This window comes from Corvus moneduloides, chromosome 30 (genome assembly GCF_009650955.1).
Source record: "Corvus moneduloides isolate bCorMon1 chromosome 30, bCorMon1.pri, whole genome shotgun sequence".
Classification (NCBI taxonomy): Eukaryota; Metazoa; Chordata; class Aves; order Passeriformes; family Corvidae; genus Corvus; species Corvus moneduloides.
Genome location: NC_045505.1, coordinates 2,675,185 through 2,702,527, shown reverse-complemented (window position 1 = coordinate 2,702,527; position 27,343 = coordinate 2,675,185). Strand labels below are relative to the sequence as shown.

General features: G+C 48.7%; 1 protein-coding gene across 4 annotated transcripts in view; it reads right to left on the bottom strand.

Moving 5' to 3' along the window:
• Positions 1–2,961: 2,961 nt before the first annotated feature.
• Positions 2,962–27,343, bottom strand: part of SCN8A (sodium voltage-gated channel alpha subunit 8) — a 59,529-nt gene continuing 35,147 nt past the window's right edge. For 3 of the 4 annotated variants that reach the window (XM_032093813.1, XM_032093814.1, XM_032093816.1), the window contains 15 exons: positions 26,549–26,684; positions 24,479–24,717; positions 24,143–24,316; positions 23,094–23,450; positions 21,546–22,016; positions 20,954–21,071; positions 19,958–20,112; positions 19,422–19,595; positions 15,083–15,205; positions 11,415–11,699; positions 10,962–11,015; positions 10,147–10,284; positions 9,406–9,510; positions 8,179–8,449; positions 2,962–6,977 (listed from right to left, as the gene is read on the bottom strand). In XM_032093813.1, coding sequence (XP_031949704.1) covers positions 5,830–6,977; positions 8,179–8,449; positions 9,406–9,510; positions 10,147–10,284; positions 10,962–11,015; positions 11,415–11,699; positions 15,083–15,205; positions 19,422–19,595; positions 19,958–20,112; positions 20,954–21,071; positions 21,546–22,016; positions 23,094–23,450; positions 24,143–24,316; positions 24,479–24,717; positions 26,549–26,684 — 3,948 coding nt within the window. In that variant the 3' untranslated portion in view covers positions 2,962–5,829. The remainder of the gene's footprint in view (positions 6,978–8,178; positions 8,450–9,405; positions 9,511–10,146; positions 10,285–10,961; positions 11,016–11,414; positions 11,700–15,082; positions 15,206–19,421; positions 19,596–19,957; positions 20,113–20,953; positions 21,072–21,545; positions 22,017–23,093; positions 23,451–24,142; positions 24,317–24,478; positions 24,718–26,548; positions 26,685–27,343) is intronic. The other variant, XM_032093815.1, reaches the window with a different exon arrangement.

Genomic DNA, 27,343 nt, shown 5'->3' with positions numbered 1-27,343 from the left:
CCTCCTCTCCCCAGGTAAAACAGAACAGAGAGAAAAACCGCGGGGTGGAAGGGGGAGCACGAAGAGCACGGGGCAAACACCAGTGGCCTGAGCGGGTGTCAGAGGGAAGAACTGGCCCTGCCCCGCAGTTGGACAGCGGGAGGAGGGTGCGGGACTTTCGTAGCAGCATTTTTGGTCACCCCCTCAGTGCTCCAGGGCCCCGCTCTGCCTGCACGCACCTCAGTGCCTGCGATCCTCAACGCATCGCACTCGGTCGCTAATGAAGCCTCACAACACCCCTGTGAGGTAGGGAATGAGCCACCACATTTACAGATGGGGAGAACTGGGAATCCTCCATCCCTGCACCCAGTTAAACCAGTGTTACCAATGTGTGACATGGGGGAGGTGCAGGACGGCACAACCACGCTCTGGGTTTGCTTTAACTGGCCTCAACGGAGCAGCAAAATTCACATTTGTTAAATAAATTGGACCAAAACTCACGATTATGTTTCCTATGAAAAATAATTCCAAAGTGACCAAAACTCAACTATGAAAAGCAATTCCAAGGCGATGCCTTGGGACATTCAACTCCGGGTTAAATCCTGCCTGCGGTGAGGCTCACGCCCAGCTCAGCCCTTCTGGTCGGGAGTGGAAGCAGGTGGAGGCCGGCGGTGGGGTGCAGGTGAGGGGTCAGCAGCCACCGGCCACAGCCCCAATTCAGGGCCCTTTAGCGCCACTGAGCAGCAGGAACCCCCACCTGACCCCCCTGCCCCAGTCCCTGTCAGTCCAGGGGGATCCCACGGGCTCAGGGCTGGTGCCAGAGCAGGGGTGGGAGCCGGAGCCCCCAGCACCGCCCCCACACCGCGCTGCTGCCTCCCAGCCCCTCCCGGGACAAGGACTCGGGGGGACTCCGCAACTGCGCTGGGTCCTCCTTGGGTCCTTCCAGGGCAAGTGATGGGGGCTGCAGGGGAGGGGTTATGGGGGGAGGGGTTATGGGGGGAGGGGTTATGGGATAAGGGGTTATGGGGTGAGGGGCTACAGGTGAGGGGTTATGGGATGAGGGGTTATTGGGATAAGGGGTTACAGGTGAAAGGTTATGGGATAAGGGGTTACAGGTGAGGGGTTATGGGATGAGGAGTTACAGGTGAAAGGTTATGGGGTGAGGGGTTACAGGTGAGGGGTTATGGGATGAGGGGTTACAGGTGAGGGGTTATGGGATAAGGGGTTATGGGATGAGGGGTTATGGGGTGAGGGGTTACAGGTGAGGGGTTATGGGATGAGGGGTTATGGGGGGAGGGGTTACAGGTGAGGGGTTATGGGGTGAGGGGTTATGGGATAAGGGGTTACAGGTGAAAGGTTATGGGATAAGGGGTTACAGGTGAGGGGTTATGGGGTGAGGGGTTATGGGATGAGGGGTTACAGGTGAAAAGTTATGGGATGAGGGGTTACAGGTGAGGGGTTATGGGATAAGGGGCTACAGGTGAGGGGTTATGGGGTGAGGGGTTACAGGTGAGGGGTTATGGGATAAGGGGTTACAGGGGATGGGTTATGGGATAAGGGGCTACAGGTGAGGGGTTATGGGATAAGAGGTTACAGGTGAGGGGTTATGGGATAAGTGTGTTTGGGATGAGGGGTTACAGGTGAAAGGTTATGGGATGAGGGGCTACAGGTGAGGGGTTATGGGATAAGAGGTTACAGGTGAGGGGTTACAGGTGAAAGGTTATGGGATGAGGGGTTACAGGTGAAAGGTTATGGGATAAGGGGTTACAGGTGAAGGGTTATGGGATAAGAGGTTACAGGTGAGGGGTGAGGGGGTGAGCCCTTACAGCCCTTACAGGCTGAGCCATCACAGAACAACCTCCTGCCCTGCCAGAGCAGACCCAGCACGGAGCCCCCCCTCCCCGCTGAGGGCCCCCACCTGCCCCAGCAATGGGAGCCCCGAGCGGGCACCGACCCCGGGGACCCAGCGCGGGCTGAGCCGCGCCCACCGGGCACCTGCGGGCACCCGACACCACAAACACCAACAGCCTTCCAACAGCTTCTCCTGCACCTCCCTCTGCTTGGTAAAACCACCCTAGAAAGCCTTGGAGGAAGCACAGAGGAGGAGGAAGAGGAAGGGGAGGAGGAGTGAGAATGCAACCAGGGAAATAACTGGGACACCAAGACAACCTTCCCTTGTACGGTGAAAAGGGTAACGTTTATTTCATTTTCTTTTGGCTTATAGGGTTGTTAATCATGTTGGGTAAGACCGGTATGAGCCACCATGCAATTTCTAACACACTGATCTTCACTAGTGAGCTTTTACAGCTTTAACAGCTTGTTGCTTTGTGGCGGGGTATTTTTTTTCCAATTTTATTTTATTTTTGCAGCAGAAAAATCATTCAGACTCAGGTGTGGCCTCTACGGAACACCACAGGGTTACCTGAACTGCTTTTTTCAACATTGGCTTCCATATTTTAAAAAAAGGTGAAGGGCAAAGTGAATAAAGCAGCTTGGACTGGCATTTCATTATCACCCTCCCCTCCGCACTTCTGGAGTCACAAATTAACCCAAAAAGGGAGGATTTTAGAGGTGGGAGAGGGAAGGGGACTACTTGAAGTGGTTGTGAGTTTTGGCTACATCTTTCTAACGACACCACCCCCTCCTTAAACTTCGCTCCCAAACCCCTGAACCCGGAACGTGAATTCCGTGCAGCTGTTTGAATTTGGAGATCCGGGTGGGACACGAAGGTCCCCGTGCCTCTTTGCCCCCAAATTTCCTCCAACCTCGGCTTCACCCAGTGAGAACCCATCACTCCTGCTCCCCCGGGGAGGAAACTAAAGGAGAAACCCAGCCCCCAAACACCCCTTCAACTCCTTTTTTTGAGCGGAAGAACCAACTCCGGCCGCCAGAAGGCTGAAGGATCTCCTCCCTCTCCCCCTTCCTGCTCAGGGACCTGCCGCACCTCGTACTGATAAAACGTTACAACAAAAATCGTATCTGTACAGAGTTTGAAGGGACTTTTTATTTTAAAGTAATCGAGCAGCTTCATGAGTTGCCAGCACAAACGCTAACGCACCGAGCGTCACCCACAAGACTCAGCCCAGCCTAAGAACAATTATGAAGTTCAGCCAAATCTTGCATAGAAGTGGTCGACTTATTGCACATTGGAACCCAAAAATAGACACTTTCGCTGCTGCAAATATCACTTGCAAGAAAGCTTTTGTTAAAATCTATTTTGGGGGGGACTAGGGGTTTGTTTGGATTTTTTTGTTGTTGTTATTTTTTTTTTTTCCTTTGGGGGACATTTCCTGGCTATCTAAAGTCTAAGGACAACAGAAAAATCTTAAAAAAATAAAAATAACCATGGACAATGGCATAAGCCAGAAGCCATTCTATAATTTTTGTAGTTCTTTGTATTTACAAAAAGGCATGCCAATAAAATAAAATGATATATTACAGTATTTATAATATTCTCTTAAAAAGTTCAACCACACTTTTCAGCTATTTTCTCCTTTTTTTTTTTGTTTGGTTTTTTTTGTTGTTGTTTTTGTTTTTGTGCTGTTTACAATGTAGCCTGTACATATGTATGTAGATTTTTTTGTTTCTTCATTATTATTGTTATTAATTATTATTATTATTATTGTTATTATACATCCCATCCTAGGAGCAACGAGGGCAAGGCAGGACAGACGAGGTCCCTGCTGTGGAGCAGACCTGCTCCCGTGCCGTGGCGGTGGCGGGGCCGCCCCGAGGATGCCGAGGTGGCACAGATGGCTGCTGGATGGCTTCCTGCTTGGGTTTGGTTTCTTTTAGGTGATTCCTGTCATTATTTTCTGGGTTATGGGATTCTGCAAACTGAGATTCATGCTCCCGTCGAGCTCTGGCGTCTTGGGGGTTGGTTGTGGTTTTTTTTTTTTTTTTCCACTGGTCTGGGTACCCTTAGTTGGGATGGGTCCAAACGTCCCCCCTGCGCTGCCCCTGGCCCTGAAGAGACACCCCCAAGCTCCGTGGGGCTGGCCTGAGAACTGGCTGAGCCGTGAGGACACCCCAAGACGGAGCTGGGCGTGAGGAAGCAGGAACAGCCGGGCGTGGCTGGCGCTGCCCTCCTGCTGCAGCGAGGGCAGCCCAGGGGCAGCGCCCATCGCCCCCAGCCCCGCTGCAGCTGCGGGGAACGGGACCGAGGTGAAGGCACCGGGCCCCTGCTGGGCTGCAGCCCCCAAAACCCCTCCTGGCTACACCCCAGGCCACCAAGAGCAGCAGGACGCCGGGGTCCAGCTCTGCGTCCCCACACCCGAGCAGGAGTCCCGGTGGCCGCGGGAGAAGCGAGGGCGAGTCCCAAGCCCATCCCCGACCCTGGGGGCAGGATCGCTGTGGGTGAGCTCCCCGAATTCCTACTAGCAGAGATAACATGCTGCTGCTTCTTTTTTGTTAACATTTATCTCTACCAAAAGAAGTGTCTACACTGCAGGATGGAGGCTGAACAGTAATTCATAGTATTAATGCTAAATATTGCAGGATACGACTGACCTTGCTGGCTGGTTGAAGCCCTAGGTTTTGGATTTACAGTGACATGGATAACAAGCCGTTCCCAGATTTATCCTCTCCCCTTTGGTGAGGTCCAGAGCAGCATTTTGAATTTTTGTTCTATTTCAGTGTGCAAAAACCATGGCTGTATGGAAAAGAAAGTCGAAAAGTTGTTAAACAGACACACACAATTCATTCATCTGCTCGTTGGGTTTTGTTGGGGGTTTTTGTGGTTTTAGAGTTACCTCGGGGGTTTTTTTGTCTGGGGTTTTTTGTTGGGTTTTTTTTTTTGTTAGGTGTTTATTTTTTTCTTCTACTGGCAGGTTTATGGAAGATTCTCTGTGAACTGGGACGGACTGGTGCCGGGCAGGAGCATCACTAAGGTTTCTCTCCAAATACAGTGTGCGGTAGATACTCAGTGGAGTGCCTCGAATTTATGGCTTAACACACCTCTGTGGACAGGTGACTGCGTGTCTCGTGGTTATGGTTCCTCATGCATGGTCCCTGGTCATGCCGTCATGCAAATCGCTTCGACGCGTTAACGAGCACTTTGTTTTTGGGGGGGGATCAGCCCGAGCTGGCTCCAGGCTGAAGGTACCCGATTACCCCATCTCCCAAACCAAGTAAAGCCCATGTAGAAAGTAGAATGCAAATAATAAATCTCAAATAATAAACTATGATAACTCAGTGGGCTTAATGGGTGCTTTGTTTCATTTTTCCTTTTTTTGTTCTACTTGTTTTAACTCTTTTTCAATTTTTTTCTCTTTTTTTTCCTTTTTTTTTTCTTTTTTTTTTGCTGCTTTAACTAAATGCAAATCTAGTTTTGCATGAACAAACCCATTAACATTGTGACTTCTGGGTTTTCTTCCGAGAATAATCAACAAAATGGGAAAATAAAATCCATTTGGGGCTGCTTTGGAAAATACATGAATCCCAGCAGCGGGTTTTGTTTCTCTGGGTGTGGGTGTGGGTGTGATTTATTTTGCTTGTTTGTCCTAAGTTGCATTGACTGATGTGGAACATGCAGTATCCACCTGCCCAAACAATAGAAAATCCTTTTTTTTTTCCTTTTTTTTTTTGTGTTTAAATGTTTGTTTACAGGGTCCTTTAAACAGGTGGTAGGTCACTGCTTTAGATGCAACGCTGTCACACAGTAAGCAGACTATGTTTGGTATAAGATCTTCAGGTAAGTGTCTCCACAGCTGTTCTGTATTGATATATTTCAGGAAGTTTGTAAACAATCTTTTTTTTTTTTTTTTTCACTTGCAAATATTTGAATTCGTACAATTCTACTTTTTTTTTTTTTTTAATTTTTTTGTTTGTTTTTTTTTTTTTTTTTTTGTCTCAACACTTGGATTCCCTGGTGTCTTTTTGTCTCTTTGCCTTTTCTCGCCTCCCCTCCTCCGCCCGCTGCTGTTTCTCCTTCTCAGGTTTGGTGACGCTGTCGTAGGACGGCAGGGACGCCGTGGATGGGGTGCCTTCCTTTTTCTCCCTGTTAGCTCCCCCGTTCTCCAGTTTGGTGGTGGCAGGCCTTCGGCTGATGAAGCCCCGTCGTGCCAAACGAGCCCTGTAAGCCCTCTGGATCACCACCGCCGACACCTCCTCCTGCTTGCGCCGCAGCGTCGTGGTGATGGGCTCATAAGACACTTTGGAAGGGTTGGAAGCCACAAATCTCTCCTCCATCTGCTGTCTCAGGATATCCAGCTCCCCGCTGTCCCCCAGGACACGTTTGGTGAAGGCAAACAGGATGTCCAAACAGTGGATCCTGTCCCCACTTACCATAGGCAGGTCCATGGCGATGAGTTCAATGGTGTTGGGTTTTGGGACGCGGAGGGGATGCTCCAAAGCGTCAGCAAAGTCCGCGAGCTTGCTGTACTCGATGAACTGCGTGGCGTCGGGGTCGAACTTCTCCCAGATCTCATAGAACGTCTCAAAGTCGTCCTCGCTGAGCGGATCTGCGCTCTCCTCCGTCGCCACGCTGAAGTTCTCCAGGATGATGGCAATGTACATGTTGACCACAATCAGGAAGGAGATGATGATGTAACTCACAAAGAAAAATATCCCCACCGAAGGGTTCCCGCAATCCCCCTTAAAGCCGCTGCCCGGGTGCTCCTTGTCCAGGTCGCAGTCCGGCGGCCGGTTCAGGATGGGCAGCAGGAGCCCGTCCCAGCCAGCCGAGGTGGTGATCTGGAACAAGCAGATCATGCTGTTGCCAAAGGTCTCAAAATTGAACATATCATCGATGCCAGCCTCATGCTTGACGTAGGCGAAGTTCGACATGCCGAAGATGGAGAAGATGAACATGACCAAGAAGAGCAAGAGGCCGATGTTGAACAAGGCAGGCAGGGACATCATTAAGGCAAAAAGCAGCGTGCGGATTCCTTTGGCTCCTTTGATTAATCGCAGGATGCGGCCGATGCGAGCCAGGCGGATCACTCGGAAGAGAGTGGGTGACACAAAGTACTTCTCAATGATTTCAGCCAGGAACATTCCTAAAGAAGAGAGGCAACAAGTGTGACAATGGAGACGGCACAGGCCGCTGCTTCCTCTGAGCCTAGTGACAGAGGGGGCCCATGGAACACCTTGGCTGGATTTTCAGAGGGTCTCTGCGAGCGAGAGGTCTCACGTTCAGGCAGGTTAAGCCCTCCCGAGGGGCAGTGGAGGGGCAGCTCCGATCTCTGCTCCCTGTCACCAGTGGCAGGACACGAGGGAATGGCCAGAGCTGGGCCAGGGGAGGATATCAGGAAAGGTTCTTCTCCCAGAGGAGGGTCAGGCACTGCCCAGGCTCCCCAGGGAATGGGCACGGCCCCGAGGCTGCCAGAGCTCCAGGAGTGTTTGGACAGCGCTGCCAGGGATGCCCAGGGTGGGGTTGTTGGGGTGTCTGTGCAGGGCCAAGGGGTTGGAGTGGATGATCCCTGGGGGTCCCTTCCCACTCAGGACGCTCCATGATTCTGTGGTTCTAGGTCTTTACTAAATGCTCTGGCTCCCTAAATAATTCTCCTACATGGAGAGGGAAAGAGGTTCAGCTTCATCCCTCCTGGATAAGGATGAACGAGTTGCTTCTTGGGCACATCTGCTCTCAGTGCCTAACGCTGCCATGGGAGCCAGGACTCTGCTCTGAAGGTGCTAAAAGTGTTTAAGATAAACCTGATTCCAAGCAGCAGCAAAAACTGGGGCTGAGTTTTAGGCTGCGGGATGGTCTGAAGGCTGGTGGTTTGTCAACGTGCTTTGTGCCCTGCCAAGCTTTACTCCCATTCATTTGTGAGGTTGTGCATATTTTGCAGACTAGATGCTAAAAAACTCAAAACCTGTTGGAGGAAACATGGATTCAGCATCCAAACAAACTGCAAACAAGTCACGTGCTGTGGCAGGAAGCCCTGCAGGGCTGCTTCCAGGGGTTCCTGAGCGTTGCAATATTCTGATGAGGTGAGTGAAACTTCAGTTTTTAAAGACAGAGAGAGCAATTGTCAAGTGGTTTACTCCACACAGCTGGAAAGGAATGCCAGAACAGAGGGAAGAGGCATCAGTCAGGACTTCAGGCAGACAAATTTTGCCACGGTCTCTTCCCGAGGCTTAAAGGGAACCTTGAAGTCCTGGTACCTACACATCCCCTTCGAAGACAAGAACACGTTCTACCCTGCAAACGCCGAAACAGCCTGGCACCCCAAGACCTCAAACCGGTGTCACACTTACCCACGATGGACAGAATCACAACCACGAAGTCAAAAATGTTCCAGCCGATGGTGAAGTAGTAGTGCCGCAAGGCGAACATCTTCAGCACGCACTCGCAGGTGAAAAAGATGACGAACACAAAGTTGATCCAGTAAAGGATGTCCTCCATCTGCTTGCTCTGCGTATCTGTCTCCACCATCATGGTCACCATGTTGAGGCAAATGAGCATCATGATGACGATGTCGAAGGCTTGCTGAGTGACAAAGTCAAAGACGGCTCCTTGGATGCGGTTCTGGGAAACGGAAGAGACAAGGAACCGAGTTTGAACAAAAATCGTGCATGTGTGGAATGGTTTGGATTGGAAACCTCCTTAAAACCATCCCATTCCACCCCCTGCCCCAATGTCCAACCTGGCCTTGGACACTTCCAGGGGCAGCCACAGCGTCTCTGGGCACCCTGTGCCAGGGCGTCCCCGCCCTCACAGGGAGGAGATTCTTCCTCATTTACCATTAGTCAACAAATTATTTCACCGTTGGTGGAAAGAGGGACGAGGACGTCGTTTTGTCAGTATTTAACAAAGCTTTCAAGGCAAACCCTGTCCACAAGCCAGACTGCTTGGGGCAAAGGCAGGAAAATGCCATTATTTACACCCCAACACGCCACTCCACCCCTACGAGCAGCGCATCTTCCTCTTTGCTGAGCCCAAAGGGAGGGTGATGCCCTCCCAGTGACAGCTGGGGAAAGCAGCCACCTGATGGGTACCAGGGTGAGAATCCAACCTCTTTTGTGTCCTGGCAGCACCACAGACCCAGAAGCAGGGTGCTTCATCCATGCTTTATCCCTACAGTATCTAAGGCACTCAACCCCAAACCCTTTCTGGCTTTCTGAGGGATTCAAAGTCTTTCAAAAGAAACCAGGGAAAGGAGCTTAGTTCTCCATCAGTGCAGCCCCCAAGGCCAGATAATTGCCAAAGGTCCCCCTGCTAGTGCCAGGAGGCTCCTACTCCACATCTAGGGCCCCTCTAGGGCCTGGATGATGTTTTGGGATTATTTTGTTGATTCAAGTGATGAACTGATTAACACCAACCCCAGTGCAAGTGTTTTAACCTTTGCAGGTGATTCCCGAGTCACAAGGACAAGAACAGGGCGATGTGGAGTCCAACAGGAGTTAGAACAAAGGATGCTTTTGGAGCCAAAGCTCCTTTGAAATCTACTCAGGTTTTCCCTGAGTTCCCTCTAACACACTCACCAGAGGTCGGGGAATGGGCTTCTGAGGCTTCTTCGAGCCCAGTTTTTTCATGGCATTGTAGTACTTCTTTTGTTCTTCCGTCATGAAAATATCTTGACCTCCAAAGTAAAGGGGCAAAAGGAAAAGCAGTTACAATCAGCTCACACACACCAGAAGGGAAAGGAGTAAATCCCAGCTCGGGCAGGAGGAGACCTGCCAGGTGAGAGGCCGGTGGCAGCCACTTCAGACAGAACTAACTCGCACTGTACCCAGGCTGTACTGATCTCTCTCTAAAAATGACTGTTTCTCCTCTAAATGACCTGTCCCCCTGCACTGCCTCCTTCCCCACCCCTCTCTCCCCTCTGTGATGAACGGCTGTGAGGTGTGAGGGCTTTTACAGGAGCTGCACGAGGCAAACCCTCGGCTTGAGGAAAAGCAGGATATGAGAGAAAGGGAGAGGCAAGGAGGACATCTTGCTTCCAGCCTGTATTTTAGTCAAGGCATAAAAAAACCCCCAAATGCATGAAAATGTAGTCTAGGGAAAGTGTTTCATGTGGCTGTAGTTTAAATCAAGCCTTGGGCTGCGTGTTGTGCTCCCTGAGTCTGCTCAGCCATTCCCACAAGGCACCAAGAGGTCCCCAGCTGTAAGAAAGCTGCTTTGTGCCCCAAACTGACTTTATTTTGCAGAGAAACCCACCAGCCTGAAGACCCAACACTCCTGGAACAGGGCTGAGCTCGAATCAGCAAACACAGATCACTTATCTTTTTCTTCTGTTGATTGAAGTTGTCGATGATGACACCAATGAACAAGTTCAGGGTGAAAAAGGAACCGAAGATGATGAAGATAACAAAATAGATGTACATGTAAATGTTGTCCTCGTACTTGGGTTGCTCTTCTTGCTGAAGGGGAGATAAGAAGAGGAACAAAGGACATTTCAAAGACATCATACAAATATGGGCAGAATGAGATTGGTCGTGTTTCCAAACTATTTCTTTTGAAGATGCAAGACCAAAAAGATCAAAAACCAGAAGAACATTTTTATGCTTTCCTGGCACAGTCATATTTGTTTCAAACCTGCATTCAGTGCAGGACAAGGAAATGCATTTAAAAATATTTTCATATAAAACCAAGACAATAGAAGGGGGAAAAAACTGAAACCAAAAAGGAAGGCATGGTATTTGCATGATTCCAGCATGCAAGAACCAGAGAGGTGCCCGAGGAAAGAACTCCAACCCAGACATGCTCAGACTTCCTTACAGACTTAAGATTCATGGGGGACCTTCTGGCTAATTCCTCCCCATCATTTATTCTAATGACTAAATCTGTAACTTCATTGTATTCGTTCCTTCGCTGTATTTCTACTCCAGTTGGAGTAGAACAAAAAAAGCAACCAGAAGAACCTCCCTTTTTGGGATTTTCTTGAGCATCTTTTAACTCATCAGACCACCAGAGCAAACAAAACAATCACAGCATGAAATAAATGCTACAAGCACAGTTCTACAACTTCTCCTCTTGATTTTACCAAAGCAAAAGAGCAGACAGAAATAAGGGGGAGGGGAGTTTGTTTGCATGTTACCTTTCTGGAATCTACAGCTGCGTACATGATGTCCATCCAGCCCTTGAACGTAGCCTGGCAAAGAAAACACACATTCCCTGAGGCAGAATTCACCCAAAATACAAGAACAAGCCTGAATTGTGCCAGCTCTGTCAAGGACTCCTAATGGCCCTGTACCGTGAACTTTAATATTATTTCAATATTCCTCTTTCCACTTAATCAAAATTACATAAATCAAGCTCAAGTAGGTGATCCACGGGAACCTCATGAGGTTCAACCAGACCAAGGGGAAGTGGACAGACTTGGGGCTGGGAGACCCATACATTAGGAAAGAGAAGAAATATAAAATGGCAAATCCATTCCGGCCCCAAGCCGGGTGGGCTTAATGGGCCACTGCATTTCCCAGGGAGGGAAGCCCATAAAATGCATTTTGTATTTCCCACTCCCAGGGCGATGGTAGGAAGCCAAACTTACAACTTGCAGAAGAGCCAGATATCCTGCCCCAACGTTGTCAAAGTTAATTTTCACATTCTTCCATCGGATCTCTGTGGAGTTGGGTGGCATCAGAGCTTCGCAGTCTGTCTTGTTGTTAACAACATCTATCTCAAAGCGATGCTCAGATGTTTCATTAAAGCAGTAATGATATTTCCCGGCAAACAGGTTAACCCCCATAATGCTGAAAATCAGCCAGAAGATAAGGCAGACCAACAAGACATTCATAATGGAAGGGATAGCGCCAACCAAGGCATTGACAACCACCTGTGTTGGAAGGGGTGGGAAAAAGTTTCAGTATAAAACACGAGGCAGGAGACAGCAAGCATCAGTACAGCTGTTTTTGGGGGGGGAATAGGGGACCAGGCCACTGACACATCGGTGGTGGCTGCTCCACACAGAAGTTGGCAGTGAACTTATTCCAAGCGGTCCCAAATTCTGCTTCGAAGCCACCTGGGGAAGCTCTGTTTTCAAAATAAAACAGGCCACGCCGCTGGATTTGCAGAGTTTGGGTTTTGGATTCAATAAAGCAACAATTCTTTTGTATCGTTTTCATTGCCCAAAGAGAGAGGGGGGCTCAGACTCTCTGTCGTAGCAAACAGGCTCCTAGATGGAATTTTCTCAGAGCCACGTGTGAGGACGCTTTTGCTCGTGGATTCAATAGGTTTCATCAGCCAGTAGCCCCTCCAGCCATTCCCCACGTTCAAACAAGGCTGTGTTCACTCCGGGGCCTGATCCTGCTCCCACCAAGGGCCCCAGCAGTGGGGTCAGGACCAAGCCCAGCATCACTGTGGTCACACTAAGCACTGAGTAACATCAAGATCATACTGTGGACTAAGCAAGGCCAGTCATGTTGTCCCAGGCAGAGAGCTGAGCATGCAGCTTGGCAGGCTCAAGAAGACAGAAAAGCCATGTTCCTTCCTCCAAACGGCAGCAAACGCAGCAGGAACAAGGATGGGGTTTGTGAGAGCTCATCTCTTCCTAATTTTAGCCTTTCACAGTTTGGGAGCACCATGTCCCTGAGCATCCCCGGCCAACACACGACCAAATGTAAGCTCTGAGGCTTTTAATAGAGGCAGGTCAGCAGGATATTAAATCTTTTATTATGATCTCCTAATTTAGATTCCTTTAATAGATGAACAGAATCTAAACTCTTGTTACCCCTTTGCCTTAGTTTTGAAAGACAACGCAACTCCACGGGGGCTTGGGAGGGTCTCAGTGGTAGAACATGAGCCACAGCTCGTCCTGCTCCCTTCTCCTGCCACACCACCCCTTGCTGGAAGCCACCACCACCCACGCATGGCCTGCTGTCACCACACCCACTCGGGTGCTCGGGGCCAGCTTGGCCTGGGCTCGGAGGGCTGGTCTAGCAGAAGGTGTCCCTGCCCACGGCAGGAGGTGGGACTGGGTGGGTTTTCGGGTCCCTCCCAACCCAAACTGGTCTGAGATAGAGGCATGGAGGAGAACTGGAGACCACGGTGACGTGGACAGTGAATCTCCCGTTCTCCGAGTGCTAAACGGCGTCACGAACTCATCGCTACAGCCAGCAGGTCTGAAGACACAGGTGAGAGCCCCACCAGGCTGCACATGGATTCCTCTGCTCTCATTCTCCCTTCATCCCAACAGGATGCTCAGCTGCTGGACACCAGCACCACACCAGCAGCACCTTTCGGGTCAGACCCTCTTATGAATACATTGATTTATTCCAGTTACCACATGAAGCAAAAGAAGGGTAATATCCTGATATCCTCCTGGAATCTGGCCATTTATGGTTCATTAAATCTCCACAGCTTTCCAAAAGGAGTGAAAGGAGGAACATGGCTTTTGTGTGCAGACTGACAAGAACACATGCACGTCTCACAGCATCACTATCAAACTCCCTGGCCGAGCTCAGAGCAGAGCAAGCTCCTGGAAACGCAGATTGCTATGGAGGAGAGAAAAGCAAAGAACTACAGTTTCAGTCTCCTTTGCAAAGGCATTTCAGATCTCTGTCCCTGGCTCAGAGGGATTGGTCAGCTTGGATGGGGCAGTGACACTGGTCTCCAAGTCAAAACAGAGGAAAAATAATTGGGTCTAGGTAGCTACCAGGGCTGCAGTCGTAACTATCAAATCTCCCGTGGTGAAAATTCCCCACTTTAAGCACGAGAATTCCCTGATTGTACATTAGAAATCTTCTCCCCAGCATGGCTTAAAAATAGCTTTTTTTATCTCCAGGTTTAGTGCTAGGCTTTGTGATCAAACTTCTGGGTGGGACCCGAACCCAGCCCAGCTAACGCTCTGTGTTACCATTAACAATTTAACCATTAATTAACCATTCATTTTTCTTCCTTTGTGCCTGTACTGTAGACTGGAGTTTAGAATTAAACTAAGGACACAAGGAACTAACAGCAGGAGAAGGTCTTAGAGAAGAAACATCTCCTTTGGAGTTGGAGCTCGTGAGTTTCTATTACTTCCCAGGGAATCTGAGGATCCCTCCTCAGCTCACTGCTCCTCCTGTGCTGGAATTTGGGCTCCATGACACTACAGCAAACCCAAAGATCAGAAGGATCCAGGTGGAATTGCTCCAGAAGGATCCAGATGGAATTGCTCCGCTCAGACCCTGAATTCAAACTGCGACTGCTACTCCCTTCCCTTTTTATTTCAAATGCATCATTTTCTCTCTTGCAGTATCCCTGATTACGAGCTGACTGGGATTTAGCACAAAGCCCCACGTTCTAAGAGCACCTGGGAAATCCATTAATACGAAACAACCTTTATTTGATTTTTTTACTGCACGATTTTTTTTTTTTTTTTTTTTTTTGCATTTTCTTAGGAGACTATTTCAATCCCAAATGGGACAAAAAGCACCAAAAGGACAGAATATTAGTGGCAAAGCAGCGGGACACTGCAATAATTGAAGCACCCAAGGGAGTGGTGCCAGTACCAATTCAAGGAAAGCTTGTTAAGTTCAATGCTTTGCTTGTGCTTTGTTCTGGTTCCACAGTGACGGGACAGGGACCAAAAAAGCATGGAGAAAGGAAGGGGACAGAAAGGAAAAGCTTCACTACTAGACAAGGCTGCCAGTCACCACCAGACTGGACTGAGAACAACAAGGTGCAACAAGAGGAATGAAACCAAAGTTTTCAAAGAGCTGAGCTCGCCCCAGTCCCTTCCTACAGTGACCCACGAGAGGCAGCAGCCTTTTCCCCTGGTTACTTTTTTAAAACCCCCTCAGACAGAGTCTTTCAATCCAATTCCACCAACAGCCAACACCTGGAGGGGCTGGAGACCCTGAGGTGGTTCCAGTTCTGCTTCTTTGCACCTGGTGATTCTCCCTAGATAAAGATATTACAGCTGAGAAGCCCCTCGGATGCTCGAGGTCAAAGCCAGGCCAAATGAGAACAGCCAAGTGTCGACATCGGCTACGAATGGCAGGTGGTTTGGGCCAGTAATTAATGTAATGAGGCAGCTTATGCATCTCCCTTTGTTAGAGGGGAGGGTGCAGCGGTGGGCAGGGTGAGGGTACATCCACGTAGAGGTGATCAAGTCAGCAGCTGCATCATGATTCTGTTTGGAATTTTCTTTCCACCAGTTTTGATCAGTTCTAGCATGCTTTTAAAAAAAACCGCTCCACGGGCATGCAGAAGGATCAGCTGCTAATGGCATCTTACCCTCATCCCCTCAAATCGGGACAACGCTCTTAAAGGCCTCAAGGCTCTTAGTGTCCTAAGGGATTTTATGGCACCTAGTTCCGAGTAGCCCAGGGCATTAGCTATAAGGCTGACTAAAGAGACCTACACAGAAAATAGAAAAAAAATAGAAAAAAAGCCAGAAAAAAATAGCAAAAAAAAAAAAAACCACCAAACACAAAACAAAATAAAAAAAAAAAAAACAAAAAAAAAACAAAAAAAAAAAAAAAAAGAAAAAAAAGGTTCCAGACTGTTAGATTGGATCCCCTAGCCCTGATTGCCCAGCCCAGGAGCCACCTGGGCCGCCCCAAATACCGAAGCCATGACACCAGCTGCCTACTTCACTTGACTGAACCGACCTGGAAGGAAATAATGCGGTTGAGAAAAGAACAGAGGGGAGAGATCAGTGAGAGAGAGGCAGAGACACACACGGAGAGGGGCTGTCGGAAGGAAGAGCCCAAACGATGACAAAAACCTTACCCTCGCCCTTTACCGGCTGCAGGATCCCGGCGGCGCCCATGAAATTTAAGCCAGACAAATGTTAAAGGTACCTATGAGAAAGAATACAGATAAATACACACACTGCACACCTGCGCCAAGCTCTCCGCGGGCACCGCGCCACCGGGGACCGCGTCCCTCTGCCGCCGCCGGTCCTGAGCCCCGCTCCGGCTCCTCCTGCCTCACAACCCGAGCGGGCCGGGCTTTTCCCTGCCTGGCACGCGGAGCAAACGCATTTTCTGCCCGCTCCAAGTCGTGCTCGGGAGCGACCCCGAGGGAGGAGCCGTCTGACAGCTGCCCAGGCTCGGGTGCTGAGCTGCGGCACGGCTTTTAGGTCCGTACTCCAACGCTTCTCCAGTCCCAAGGAGAAGCTGTTGAGCAGCCCGGGGTCAGATTTAGGCTCTGAACGTGTGAATGATCAGATATCCTTAAACCCACTGAGTCACAGGTGTGACTTGGCCACACGGAAACAGTTACGGGCACAGCACATCAGCTGCCACTTCTCGCTCGTGTCACGCTACAGACACAGAGAAGAGAGACGTGAACCCTTTTTAAGGGGAAAAAAAAGACATCCACACACAGCAACAAACAACGGAAAACCACGGGAGCTCCTCCTGGAACAGGTGGGGTTTGAACTGAATTCTCAGAATAGGACACTTCCTATGCATCATTCTTTTCTACAAGAGATACTGGAATAATAAAGTAGAATTCATTATGAGGATGATCCTAAATTCCACGCGTATTTCAGGGAAATACCAGATCCACATTTCGAATGCATAAAATGTGTGGGAAAATTGAGATTTCATCTTATTTGGGCATGTGGCTCATGTGCTTTTTCCAGCTTCATATGGAAGGTGTCCCTGCCCACAGCAAGGGACTTGGAATTCGATGATTTTTAAGGTCCCTTCCGACTCAAACCGTTCCGTGATTCTGTGGAATCTGCCCCAAAAATAAGTGGCCACAATTTAAGGCCACATGGAGCTTTGGTTTTTCCATCTGACTTCAAAATTGCACTAATGTGAACCACGCCAGGGGTGTCCCAAAGGTTCCAACAAAGTCTTTGTGAGGCAGAATTAGCTCAGTCAGGCCAGGACCGAGCCCTTGGCAACGTCAGTAAGTTAAAATCCTGGGCACAAGTCTAAAAATCCGATGGATTTGGAGATGTGGTCTATTTACCCTGAAAATGTAACACTGGAAGTGCCCCATCCCTGGAAGCTGCCCCATCCCTGGAAGTGTCCAAGGCCAGGTTGGACACTGGGGCTTGGAGCAACCTGGGGTAGTGGAAGGTGTCCCTGCAGGGGGTGGAACGGGACGGGCTTCAAGGTCCCTTCCAGCCCAAACCATTCCATGATTCCATGATGCCATGAAGACAGAATCCTCATTTTTAGAGCTTCTTCCCCTCGGGATAACATCTTACTCCCGAGCAGGACACTTAAGACCGTGACAGAAAAGGCTGTTTGAGCTTTTAGGGATCTTTGAGGATTATTCCCTGAGGACATTCCAACAGAAGACACAGCAGGCACCGAGGTCGGACAAAGGGAATCCCAGATTGACTGAAAAGCAGAATCCTTCATTATTACCCAGGAAAAGTCTTCACAAACACACCCAGGAATGGGGTTGAGGAGGAGGGGAATTGGACAATGCTATAGCAACCTGCAAAATAACATCCAAGAGCGTTGTTAGGATGCAAAGGCTCGTTCCCTGCCGTCCTGGCTCGCTCCAGCCCCTTCCACAGCACGCCACAAAATTTGGGTTAAAAAAAACGTGATTCAACAGATACAGGACACAAAGCATTGCTGAGATTTTGCTGAGGGATATTTGGGCGTCTCAAAGTCACATTTCAGATTTTTTTTTGGTTTTCAGGGAAAAACGTGCAACTCTTCTGTCTGTGACACCGAGGGAAAACAGGAATTCCTCCTAAAGCCCTGGGAATTCCAAATCCTTCTACACTTGTTCCCCCCCTGGACGTGTGTTACCTGCCTGGGAAGTTCCTGACCTTTGCTCCACCCCCAGATACTTGGGAAGGAAATTAAACTTGTACCACATCTGCCCATTAAACTGCACTTCATCCAAAACAACTGGAATTAAACTGGTACTTTATCTTCAGGCAGTGAGAGAGATCCAGGGTTATTGCCAGAAAATGACTTATAACGTGCAGGTTGTGTCCAAGGAAAGGTGTTGAGGGGACCAGAGAGGATTTAAAAAAAAACCAGAATTCCAAATTTCAATTTTCCTACAGGAAACACAGAGTTTGAGTCACTTCTGCCCCTGAATTCCAAGCACAGTTCCTTCCACCTACTCAGGAATATTTCCAGAGTGATAATGGTGCTGAACAGCAACTGAATCATACACAGAATGTTCCAAAGGAGAAGCTTGGAAAAATTGGTAATTCTTTTCTAACACACTTGCTCTTGGGGCAGTGACTACAGCCACTGACTCCCAGATGGATGTGATGAAACACTTTAAAAGAATCCAAGCACTTGGGATTCTAAATTTCCTATCGAATTACACAACTTTCTACCACTCTGGACAGCACAAATTCCGTTTATTTTAAATTCCCTCGCTGTGCTTCAGAGCCAAATTCATTGCTAAAGCTTCTCTCTGTTGTCTTTTTTCTTCTAATTCTACCATTTATTCTCCCCCTTTTATTTCTCAGATTTACCCTCCCTCCTGAGATGTTCTGCAGGGGGATTCCAGGGCGCCTCTGTCCTGACTGACCGTGTCCCTCACTCATGCTACGACCTCCGAGCCGTCCTTCTCCTTTGATACCATCCTGCTGCTTCTTTCCTGGGCATTAGAACTTTTGAACAGAGGGTGGATGATGCTGAACCTCCTCGTGCACAATAAGCTCCCCAAGTATGGAGATTCTCACAAACACACGCGCCCCACGGTCGGAGCAGACCTCGTGGGGTGCTGGGATGGGGAGATTTTGCTGCCTCATCACCCCCTCATCATTAATAAAGCAAGGAAACGATTACAGAGAACATGAGTCCTCGAGATGTCACCAAGGGATACCACGTCTGTGGCACAGCTGTCCCACTGGTACCACCTCCCAGGGGCTCCATACATGGGCAGGTCTCCTAGAAATTCTATTTTCAGCAGAGCAAAAGAGCCAAGGGCTGGAAAATCCTCCTTGGTGCCTGCAGGGCAGAAATCCCACAGCTGCACAGGAAACACTGGCAGTACCCAAAGGGCTCAAGGGTTTTATCCTTGTGATGCCATGAAGATTTTTGCCTTTTCTATTATACCCCTGTTATACCTTTTTTACAACTTCTGTATTCCTCGTGCTTTCTGCCTACGTTCTTGGACTTGTTTGTCAAGCTGAGAGACTCAACATTTTAGAAGCTTCGTAGCCAGGGATCAGCGTGCCCCAGACCCCGAGGTCCTCTCCAGAACACATTCTGTAAACTAAGATAGAACCATCCAGGAGAAGGTTCCTTGGGGAGGGGGGCTCACTGGAGCCTCTCATTGGAGAATCTTTGATAGATCTGCTAATTAGTAACACCTATAATGTTATACCCAATCTTTTGGGGTGGGCATTTGGAGGGGTGCATTTCGATGCATGTGACCTGGACGTGTGCACCTAAGGATCCTTAAAATAAATCCCAAGGTAAAATCCCTTTTCCCCTTCTAACCGTGCATGACTCTTTGATTTTAAGACCAGGAAAAGGCACCACTTGATTTGGGAATTCAGAGATATCTGGGACTGAACCGTCGTTAAATCTACGATTCAGTCAGGACGGATCTCAGGAGGAAACATTCCCAGCGTTCTTCCAACCACCACCGTTCCCCCAAGCAGAAGTAAGGAGGAGAGGATACATACAGCCACGATGAGGAAATCCAGCCAGCACCAGGCGTTGGTGAAGAACTTGACGAATCCATAGGCACACCACTTCAGCAGCATCTCCAGGATGAAAATGTACGTGAAGACCTTGTCCGCGTACTCCAGGATGGTCCGGATGGTTTTCCTCTGCTCTATGTAAATATCCTCAAAAGCCTGGGAAACAACCAGGTGCTCGTGTCATTACCTGGGATTTATTCCACAGTTCAATGTCGTTATGCAGAGGCTTCACATGATACTGAGATGAGTTAAATACACAGTTATAGATGAGCTGAATATATATATATACAAAAAACATAAATCAAACATAGACACTAGGATCAGAACCCCGATTTGAAGGCTTTGTTCTTCATTTAAACTAAACTAAAAACACCAATAAAAGCTTCTGTACAGTACCACGATGGAGCTGGGTTGTTCTCCATGTAAGAATTCCCCCAGTTTGCTTTTTCCCAAAACTTCCTGTACACAATCAGATGTCCCCGAGCTCAACATCTCTGGACTACACATATTTTACTCACCAGAGCACCACTGCTCAGGAGGATCATGAAGATGATGAAAGTCTCAAACCAATTGTGCTCCACAATTAGGAAACAAGTTTTCCTCAAGGTCCACCACGACTTTCCCAGCCCCTCCTCAATATTGACCTGACAACATTTGCAGCGCTGCATACAACCTGTAACAGGGGACAGGGCACACCTTCACTCAGGTAACACAGGGTTTAAGGCAAACACATTAAATTCTCACTGTCTAGAAGCAGTTTTGATGCCACCAATATGAAACATGCTGAGTATCACTTAAAACTTTTGCATTCTTGAGGATTTTAGGGTTGTTTCGCCACTTCTGTGTCTGGGCACCAGAATTAACATCCATTTGGGAACAGATCAGCTCGTTCTATTTGGTGAGGTCCATGCTCTTGAGGAGACAAATGGAAAACTTGCTGATAAAATAACCTTGAACCATTTAAAGCATCTTTGCCATGGGAATTCCTGTAACGGATCGGCTCTTGAAAGACATTGAGGCCAGTTACAGGAAAGGAAAAGTACTCTGCTTCTAAGTACTTCAGGCATCAGCTGCACAAAAATCATCAGGCCATCTATAATTCTTCAGAAATTCCTCCCTGTGAGGGAGGGGAGGCCCTGGCACAGGGTGCCAAGAGCAGCTGGGGCTGCCCCTGGATCCCTGGAAGTGTCCAAGGCCAGGCTGGACACTGGGGCTTGGAGCAACCTGGGACAGGGGAAGCTGTCCCTGCCCATGGCAGGGGAGTGGAATTGGGATGAGCTTTAAGGTGCCTTCCAACCCAAACTATGGCACATTTCTATGATCTACATCCTAGCAATGGCAACTGCATCTCCGAGAGCTTCACTCTGCAAATCCCTCTGAATTAGTTCACCAAGAAAGGCCTTGAGAAAAGCTGAGAGCCAGCCCTGATCCAGGCTGACCTAACCCTAGGGTGAGCTTACAGCAGACTGGTCCCCAGAACATCCCCAAAGCCTCCTCCTTCACTCCCTTCTCACCTTCTGTAAAACAGGCATCTGGGTCCAGGTACTCCTCTGGTGCCTCCACGGGGACTTCTTCCACTTCAGGCTTTATATCAATGGTGCTGCCCTCAGAGGAGCTGGTCTCGTCGAGTTTCTGCAACACAAAACCCCAATCCAATCAATGATCAGTTCCCAACAAGTATCAAACTTCACGAGGACTCAGCCATTTGTTCACCACATTTACTGTAATCAAAGTTGTTTCCTCACTTTAATCACGGAGCTCCTGACCCAGCTTATGTCTCACGTTAACAGGACAGACAGGACTAAGTATTTATGTTATGAAAGGTGCTCCTGTCCATGGCAGGGGGGTTGGAACTAGATCATCTTTAAGGTCCCTTTCAACCCAGGCCATTCCATGATTATATGTACTTTACATTATAATTAGATACATTCACAAGTATTTGTGGCTTCCTATAGAGCTCCTAGCACAAGAAACTTCTGTCTTGAGTGCAAAGACAACACCATAACATAAACACCAGTTTTGTGCTGGAAGGACGCAGTTCTGCCTGCCCAGAGGTTCTCACAGCGGGCTAAACGACTCGAAAGAATTTTTAGCACTTCATCCCACCTCCTTGCTGCCGTCAGGATCTGTATCACTGCTGAAATCTTCTGTGTTGAGGTTTTCAAAATCCGATTCCCCCACAGCAATGGGGACACGGACGGTGAGGTTGGGGTTGTTGATGAAGGACATGTGATCCTCATCGATGATGTATTTCTCGACGCTGCTGCCGATGCCGCTCGTGGTGCCGTTGCCGTTCTTCTGGTAATCGATGTCCCTGTTGATATCGGCCCCGGTGTGGTTGGCGATGCAGTTCACCTTCTTGTCATACAACTCATCCAAGGGTTTCACCTCGTCGGCCTCTCTCTGCTTGAAGTGAGCCTGCATGAACTCGCGCACCTTGGCCTTGGTCCAGGCAATGCCCTTCTTGATGCGGATGACCGAGATCTGCAGGTTGTTCATCTCCCCGTCATCGTCCGTGGCTGCCAAGTTGTCTGCGCTGAAGGAGCTCAGCAACAAGGCCAAGAACAGGTTCAGCACCTGAAAGGGAAGAGGTGATGCTGGACTGACACACAGGGTGGGTATTCCCAAGGCTGAACGGGAGCACTCGGCACCCAAGCCCTGCTGATGCTGCAGAGCTGTCTCCAAACACCACTGAAAACCAGCTCTGGTGTCCCACAAACTTATCCAGGTGCCCAAGGCTCAAGGTATGAGACCCTGATGCTGCAACAAGTTCCCTGAACAGGGACCCTGGTGCAGCACACGGCTCTGAGGGGTCCCAGGGGTCCCTGACTTGAGCCCCTTGCAGGATCCAGACTGCAGATGTCAGAGAGGGATTTCATCCCCACGGGATTTAAACTCAGCTTTACTGATTTAGTCCCATCTCTGCCTCAAAGAAAACGGGGAAAATCTTGGCATTTTGAGTGATCACTCCCAGCTCTATTTCCTTGCCCACATCCCCAAGACTTATTTTATCAAAACCCTTTGGCAAGACAGGACCTCTCAGAGAGAGCTCACAACTACTTTGAGGAATTGTGACTGCTCGTGTGACTTCATTCTTGCTCACATTTTCCTCCACAGACTTTTCTTCGTAAAATTTAGGGCCAGAAGGAGCCATCATGATCTAGTCCAACCTCCCACACAACAGGCCGTGCAGTTTCACAGCCCATTCCTGCACACCACAGTACCTCATGACTGAGCCAGTGGGCAGGTTTTAGAAGAAACTTCCATCCTCATTTTAACACTTCAGGACCTTCCCCTGTGCACCAAATTATTTAATTTCCTGGTAATTAAAATGCCAGGTTTTGCTTCTTTTAGCTTCTTCTGTCCCTCAGGTCAGGTGTAGGTCTGTCCCCTTCGACTGAGGGTTTCATACCTTCAGCTTTTATTGCAAAACGCTTCATTTATGGGCAACTCTTTAAGGTCCTCATCAAGCAAAGAACATCTTTAACATTGTGCTACCAAAGTCTGCGGGACTCTCGATACATCAAAGGCCAAGAGGGACCTCAACAGAGCAGGAACAGACTCACAAACCATCACTCCCTCATCCTGAGGTCTCCCCGAGTTCTACCCCACCCAGAGGCAACCAAGAAAGCCCATCAGTAACCATTTACTGACCACTAAATTTCCGATGACCATGACCATCATGAAGACAATCAAGCACATGGCCTGTCCTGCCACTTCCATACAATCCCACATGGTCTCAATCCACTCCCCACACAACACACGGAAGACAATAAGGAAGGAGTGGAAGAAATCGTGCATGTGCCAGCGGGGTAGCTCACACTCCGCATTGATCTTGCAGACACACTCCTTGTAGTTTTTGCCAAAGAGCTGCATTCCCACCACGGCGAAGATGAACACGATGATGGCCAGCACCAAGGTCAGATTCCCCAAGGCACCCACTGAGTTACCAATGATTTTTATCAGCATGTTCAGAGTGGGCCAGGACTTGGCCAGTTTGAAGACTCTCAGCTACAGAAAAAAAAAGCCAAAACAAAACAGACAAATCTTAAGCAAAGAGGAAAAACAAGCAGAACTTCCTAACCAACAACCAACTTGTATTTTATGTAAAGGTAAGTCCATGCTTCTGCTGTTGAGGTCACGGGGAGCAGAAAATGCTTAACCTTTCTGGAAATTTGGGCTTGTGCATTTTAACTTAGTTATTCCCCACACGCTGATCTCCCTTCCCAAAGGAAAGGTCACCCTTCCCTGCCCAAATGCAACAAGCTGCTGCTCAGACCTCGTAAAGAGCAGTGATGAAGAAAGAAGAGCCCATAAAAAATAGCACCACTCAATCTCTGTCCTCCCCAAACCCAGAAAAATGTGGGTCTTCCCTTGTCCTTTGTAAATGGGAAAAATTTCTGATGTGAGGGGAATGGCTGGAGCTGTGTCAGGGGAGGGATAGGCTGGATACTGGGAAAAGGCTCTTCCCCTGGTTGGGCACTGCCCAGGCTCCCCAGGGAATGGGCACAGCCCCGAGGCTGCCAGAGCTCAAAGAACGTTTGGACAACACTCTCAAGCACAGGGTGGGATTGCTGGGGTGTCTGTGCAGGGCCAGGAGCTGGACTGGATGATCCTCGTGGGTCCCGTCCAACTCTATGATTCTAAACTTTGTAGTAGCTCCATGATGACAACATTGAAAGAAGAGCTGGAATATGGAATACCAATCGGAAAGATCGCAGCACGGAAAGTCCTTCCACATCTGCGAGACTCAGCTCCATTAAACTGAGGGAGACAATAAACCCATCAAAGATGTTCCAGCCTTCTTGAAAATAATAGTATGGATCCATTGCAATGAGCTTCAGGAACATTTCTGCTGTGAAAATCCCAGTGAAAACCTGGAGCGGGGAGGAGAGACAGACAAAGAACAGGCAAAGAGTGATTCTTGCTTATTTTCTGATCTTCGTGCTAAGTATCGACACTGCAATTTATTCTAAGCCTAAGCCCACATCAATAAGCAGGAGCAGAGCTGCAGGGAGTGTTCACCACTGCTCTCTTACCAGATTTCCTACGGAGAGCACGTGTTCGAACTCGGGGGTCATGGGGTGGTGTTCCATGGCCATGAACAGCGTGTTCAGCACGATGCAGATGGTGATGGCCAAGTCGACAAAAGGATCCATGACAATTAAGTTCACGATCTCCTTCAGCTTCATCCAGTATGGATGGCATTCCCAGATCAGGAACATATTGGCAAATTTGTACCAGCAAGGGGGACACTTCCTCTGGGACTCTTCCAGCTCTACAGGTACAAAACAAAACAGAGGTCAGGCTTCATCTCTGAGGCTGAAGAATTACAAAACTGTGAACCTTGTGAAAATGGCCATGGAGGTGACACGAGAGAAGAGCTGGGTCAAGTTTGTGGGCAGGTTGGACATCGGGAAGAAATTCTTCATGGAAAGGATGGCCAGGATTTGGAAGGGGCGCCCAGGGAGGTGGCGGAGTCCCATCCCTGGGGGTGTCCTAGGAATGACTGGATGTGGCACTCAGCGCTCTGATCTGGGTGACAGCACGGGTATCGGTCACAGGTTACACCCAACAACCTTGGAGCTCTTTTCCAGCTTCAAGGATTCTTGGATTCTGGGATTTTATGATTTTACTGAGCTTTGTGACTTCTCCTTTGCTCCTACACAACATCTACACAGCACCTGCACCGGGTCACCGTAACTGCCGTCCGGACCCTGTGCTTCAGCCCCACCAGGATGATTCAGTGCAAATTATTCCAAATGAAGGGCTATATTTAACTCCGAACTGATCAAGGTAAAACAGCTAAAATCAAAGTTACAGATTCCAAACGGCTTTTGGTGCCAGTTTTTAAATAACTGAGATGGATTCTGTGCTGAACACAGACACGGTCTAAAAGAGGAAAGAGATGACATAACGCTGCGAAGGATTTTCAGCAGGAATAACCTGATTAAGACTAACTACATCCATTTACAGAAATCAAACACAATGCTGTGTCCGTTTTTTTTTTTTTACACTGGCTTATCTCAAGTGCTTAGGGAAAAAAAAGAAATACAAATGAGGAGCTGCCCCCATTTATTGACTTGCTGGTTCCAGTCAGGCTGTGCAGCTGTGCACCCTCAACTTTTATTCTTTATGGGAAGGGAAAGGACCACTGTGCTCTCCCTCCCATTGGTTCTCTGGTTGCTTAGTATTTAGTTGCCTTGGAATTTCTGAAGTTAAAAAGAGGCCCGTGGCACTGGAGCCCGTAGGCGTTTGCGCAGGAGGGAAGCGGCAGCAAAACCCTGCTCTGTTTCTAAGTATATTTAGTTTTCATACAATTTTATTGCAGGAGACAGCAGGAATTTGAGATCATCAACCGCATGTGGCTGCTGTTCGTAAATTCTTGCTGGCTCCTGCAGAACATATTGGGAAATCTCATCTCCATGTGCTGTCCATTCCAGAATTCCCACCATCCAACAGTCCCTTTCTCTTCTGACAGCTGTCACACTGCAGCTCTCAGTGTAGCTCCAATGCTTTTCTCCCACGGACTGTAGCAAGGGAAGGTCTCTCCAGTGCTTGGGAGATGACAGAAGACAGAACACCCGTACCTGACATTGCCTCACTCCTCTGATCTCCACACTGCATCCTCTTTATTGTAAAGTTACAATTCCTCTTTGCTGCCTTTACCTCCATCTCTACGTAATTCGGATGCAAAGCCAAGTAAAATAAAGTCTAATAAATACTTCTTTGTTAATAAAGACCCAAAAGAAGCAGATTTAGGCAAAACCATGCATGGATATGTACTGCTCTAAAGCAGAGGGAGCTGAATTCCACTATCCCAGGTTGCTCCAAGCCTTGCCCAACCTGACCCCGGACAATTCCAGGAATGGGGCAATTTCTCTGGGCATCCTGTGCCAGGGCCTCCCCACCCTCACAGGGAAGAACTCCTTCCCAATACCCCATCCGACTTTGCCCTCTGGCAGTGGGAAGCCATTCCCCCTTGTCTTACCCCTCCAGGCCCTTGTCCAAAGTCCCTCTCCAGCTCTCTTGGAGCCCCTTCTTAGGCACTGGAAGGGGCTCAAGGGTCACCCTGGATCCCTGTCCTCTAATCCCCAGATCACACCTACCCTCAACAAGGGTGTTGGTCAGCCCGGTCATGACGCTGTTGGTCCGATCCTTCCTTCCGTAGGACGCGTTCACCTGATCCATCGAGACCAAGAGAGACCCACCAGGTTTCTTCCTGATTTCAATCTCAGTAGTACCCTGAAAAATTCAGATGATGATTAATACAGGCTTCAGTCTTCCCAGTATCTTACCCACTCTGAGCCCAGAAATGCAGCATTTAGTCTGTATTTCCATGTTCTGTGCTGTCTGTATATCCCTCTGTCCTTCCCACCTTCCCACAACACATTAAGTGGTCAAATCAAAAGCCCTTTTTTCTGCTGGACCAGTGCTCTGCAGCCTTAGACAAGTTCCAGACTATATTTGAGAGAACATTCCTAATTACATACAGCGTAATTTATTCTCTGTCCTACAGCCAAACAGGTGGGCAGTGATTCTTCCTCCAGCCGCTCTACAACCCGCTGGTCAGAGCAAGAACTCCACAGCAGCCTCATCTGAGCCACACAAATTAATAAGGTTTACAATTTGACAGTATCAACATTTATTTCAAAATCTCCATCTGGAAATTAGACTAAAAGAAGCTTGGCCACAACAAGGAGAACTCATGGGGATTTCTCCCAGTCCAGCCCAGGACAAAGCCAGTTTTCTGGCACAACGGGGAGGTAAAGCCACGTTGTTTCACCTTGGGAACAATCACCTTCTCCCCTTGATTCAGAGCTGGCACTTCCAAAGGCACCTCAGGCTCCCTTCGAGGATTGCTCTGGCTCTGCACTGCCAGGCTCTGTCAGTCACAGAAAATC